Source organism: Triticum dicoccoides, chromosome 1A (assembly GCF_002162155.2).
Source record: "Triticum dicoccoides isolate Atlit2015 ecotype Zavitan chromosome 1A, WEW_v2.0, whole genome shotgun sequence".
NCBI classification, from domain to species: domain Eukaryota; kingdom Viridiplantae; phylum Streptophyta; class Magnoliopsida; order Poales; family Poaceae; genus Triticum; species Triticum dicoccoides.
Genome location: NC_041380.1, coordinates 552086474 through 552090544, shown reverse-complemented (window position 1 = coordinate 552090544; position 4071 = coordinate 552086474). Strand labels below are relative to the sequence as shown.

The following is a 4071-nucleotide window of genomic DNA, read 5'->3' as shown; positions in this document are numbered from 1 at the left end:
ATGGCTTGGTTTTTCGCTGCATTCCACGTATCTCTGCTGGAAGCAAGATAAGTTTACTACCGTTGAACACGGAACAGAACTTAAAGCATAAAGCATAAAGCGCTCCAGTCGCTTGCACACTTTTTTTTTTGAAACTTTTGCTCGCACACTTTGTGCTGGATCATGTTCTTGAATGTATTCCTGATTGCGGTAGCATCGTCCGAATGGTTTATTAGCTACCGTGGGTAATCCAAAACTTATGTATATTAGAAACCTCTTGTAGACCGGAAATGCTCTTTTGATCTTGGGTGCATATGCTCCCTTTATCTAAAAAACATATTTTGAATTGGCAAAAAAATCCGGAAAAAAAAGACGCATGAACATCTCGACATTCTATGTGTGCATGTGAAGTTTCGTGAAAAATCGATATTTTTTGTAGCTTGTGTAAAAAGACAGAAAATATCTCAAGGAAGACTTTTTACTTTTTAGCACCACATTTTTGTCCTTTTTATACTAGTCAAGACAGAAGTTGGATTTACGTGGAACGACTTTGTGCGCACATAGCATGTCGAGGTGAACACAAGAAATTTTTTCACATGATTTTTGAACATTTCAAAATGCGTTTAAAATATATTTCAAATGAAGGGAGCATATGCTCCTGAGAGCAAAAACACCGCTCCCCAATTTTACCCTAATCCTTAAAGGTAGTAGTTTGGTTCCCCCAATTTGACATGCTTGGCAATGTTGTAGCAATAAGAAAATTTTCTAGTGTTTCTATGTGTGATTTGAGAACTTAGAGCTATGAGCAAGTTGTTTGATTCTAGGTTGCATACTCATTTGGCTCTCACTAACACTAACACAATTTGTGAAATCCTTCTGTAAGTGATTCTGCTTTATCATATAGAATGTCATATTACTTACCACATTTATACATATATTAATGTCGTAGATTGGTAACATGTTTTGTTAGTTAGTTGAAATATTGTTAATGATAAACGTTTGTTGTTTCTAGTATTTATAAGGGTGTAGAGGTTTTTGAGCTCCACATTACAAATTGCATAATGGATTCTTCGTGATTGGTTCATTTTTATACTTTAATCCGATGAAGAAAAATAAAGAATCAAAAATCGGATAAATCAAGTTGGAGAAGGATGCTGCTGAGAGACCTCTATAGGATGGTCAAAGGTCTATACAAAAAGTTTTTAGTGATTAAGGATTTAAAGAAGTTGATAATTCGAAGTTGAGAAAGGAAATAGTGGTCGATAACAAAACTTCAGTCTTACAATTGACAAAGGATGCAAACCAAAATACTTAGAGCATCTATAGCTGGGCGCCCCAAACCCGCCTCATACGCTTGTGCAGGCCGCCCGGTCACCGACCGGTCACGAAATTTTGACCTAGACGAGCGCCTCAAATGCCCGGACTCTGACTACCACCCCTCATACCCAGCCCAAATATGGGGTGGATATGGGGGCGCCCGAGCGCGTCCGCCACGTCGGACCGACGTCGGGGTCCCACGTGGAATCGCCCGGAAACCTGGTAGTCCAAAGCTCGAACCGATGTCGCCGCGTGGCGCCACTCCGGCGGGCCGCATAGTGCCTAGCCCGGCTATTTAAGCCGATCGCCGGCACCGAAACCCTATCCCTCGACAATTTTCTCCGCCCATCCACCTCTGCCGCCACCACTAGTAGTCATGCCCCCACGCCACCGGATAAGCGGCTACCCATTTCTAACGCCGAAGCGTTGGCTGCAGCTCCTTGAGCAGATCCGGGCAAGGCGCGAAGTTCGGGTCGCAGCGGGGCTACCTCCGGATGTAATGGATCCGTGGGAGGAGTTGGAGGAGGAGGAGGAGGTGCCAAAGGAGGATGCGGGGGACGCTGAGGACGCGGATCTGCAGGTGGATCAGCAAGCCATCCTCGATTCCCTGCGCTTGGAGTTGGATCCAGAGACGAGATGTCGTCACCGGCAGGAGATGGAGGCTCAGCACGCCGTGGAGGAGGAGGAGATGTTCGCCTACATGGATGAGGTCGAGCAGGAGGAGGAGGAGAAGCCGGAGCCCTCCTACGCCCGTCCACCTGGCGCCCGACACGGACGTCGTGGTCATCTCCAACGACGAAGCTAGCTAGGATAGTATGTAGTATGTAGTACATATTGCATGGATCTAGGGGTTGAAATATGAGAGACTCGGATGCAGAGTAGCTCATTTGAGGCGTAACCGGTCATTATCCACGGTTACGCCTGATCGTGTCCGCAGGTGTTTGATAGGCCGGATTTGCCCATCACGGATGTAGATGCTATTATCCTGCATATGGCTTTCTTAGAGACGGACGTTTACTTAGTACAGTGATATTTTTTTCCCGATCAAATATCATTTGCCATCATATGAATCATGTTCCCCTTCATAGGCCATCCAGCTGACATTGTTTTTACATTATTAGTATAGTGGAGCATCTGATCTTCCTCATGGAAGATCATTTTCTATCCTCGATCCTTTTACGTTTCGAAGTCCTCATGGAAGATCATTTTCTATCCTCAATACACGGAGCATCTTCTTCCACAACGAGGACCATTTGTTTTCTCAATCATGTTCCACATGGCTCCGGCTTTTTCAGTTGGGATGAACGATGTCGACCGTCCGGGCAGCACATGCAGAAGAATATTAGTATGTGCTTGGCCAAACTCCTGTCCGGTTGTCGTCCTCGAGCTTGGGGCGGCGTACACCATTGATGCGGGGTTTGCGAAGCACGAGCTAGTTGAGTGAGCCTGGCGGCGGGTGCGTGCCGGCGACGAAGAAGCGGCCGGAGGCGGCGTCCTGGCTGGCGTAGTAGACGGTGCTGGGGCTCACGTGGCTGTGCGTGCCCTCGTACGTGGTCACCACGTACGCCTGGTCGTCCCGGTCCCGCTCCACCCGCTTCTTCACGCTGCACCCTTCCGTCGAGCACCGGTAGTAGTTTCTTGGGTTGGGGCTGTTCTTGACGGACTTCTTGCCGTACTTGCGCCACTTGTAGCCGTCGTCGAGGATCTCGATCTCCGACCGAGTCCGGAACGCGATGCGCTCCGTCCGCGGCCGCTCCACCGACTCGGCGCTCCTCGCAGTCACCGCGGACGCCGAACTTGCAGCAGCCACGCCAACGGCCGGCACGGAGATGACGGGCGGGAGCGACTCCGAGAACACGCCCTCGTCGAAGAGGTACTCGGAGATGTCGAACTGCGCCGCAGGGTCGGCGGCGATCGCCGGTGCAGCGGGCGGCGTGGCGCCGAGCGCGGCGGAGAAGCTGGACGCCGGGCTGGAGGCGTTCGAGCTGACTTCCCCGTGGGAGAAGTAGGAGGACATGAAAGAGAAGTAGCAGCCGTCGCCCACCGCCTGCGCCTGCTGTTGGAAGAGCAGTGGTGCCGCTCCGACTGCCGCCATGACTGTGTTTGGCACCGGCGAGAGCGCTTCGTATTTATAAGACCCCCTAAACCGCCGGTGCGCTGCTGCTGCTGCATGGATTGGGTTGGGGGGTGGATTTGGCGGGTGGATTTGTACTAGGAGGAGAGGCGCTGGCCGTGAGCTCCTGGGGATTTCGGGCGGCTTCCCGGTGAGCTTCGTGCTGAGAAGGTTCGGCGATGGTGAGTGGGTTGCCCGCCCGCCGCCGCAGACAAGCTCGTGCGCGCGCGCGCGTGCCACTTAGGAACAAAGACTTGAAGAAAGGTCTTCCTTGGCCACGTAGCAGTGTGTGTGGTCCATCCGATCGGACTCGATTCAAGCAATCAAAGCCGCATTCTTTCGTTTGCGTTGGGCTCAAAACCTTTTTCGAATACGGAATGCCAACAAATTCTAAATAGGTCCACGAACGCGCAATATCTACATGTATACTCCATCCCCTTCTAAATTAATTGAAGTTTTCGTATACGGAATGCCAACAAATTCTAAATAGGTCCACGACCTCGCATCTCATCTCAGGCCGCCGCCACCTCACCCCGGCGGCTCCCCTCCCCCTCGCGTCGCCAGGGCCCCCCGATCCCGGGCCACCAACCCCTCCCCGCTCTTTCATCCCCAGCCACCGCTGCCACCGGCAAGGGCCGCGGTGGCGACGGGCCCTGCATGAT

At 51.4% G+C, this 4071-nt stretch overlaps 1 protein-coding gene across 1 annotated transcript; it reads right to left on the bottom strand.

Annotated features, from left to right (window-relative positions):
• Positions 1 to 2588: 2588 nt before the first annotated feature.
• LOC119288571 (probable WRKY transcription factor 51) lies at positions 2589 to 3476 on the bottom strand. Its single transcript, XM_037568170.1, has one exon. It carries the CDS (start codon positions 3389 to 3391, stop codon positions 2729 to 2731), a length of 663 nt encoding a protein of 220 aa, XP_037424067.1. The 5' UTR covers positions 3392 to 3476; the 3' UTR covers positions 2589 to 2728.
• Positions 3477 to 4071: the final 595 nt, after the last annotated feature.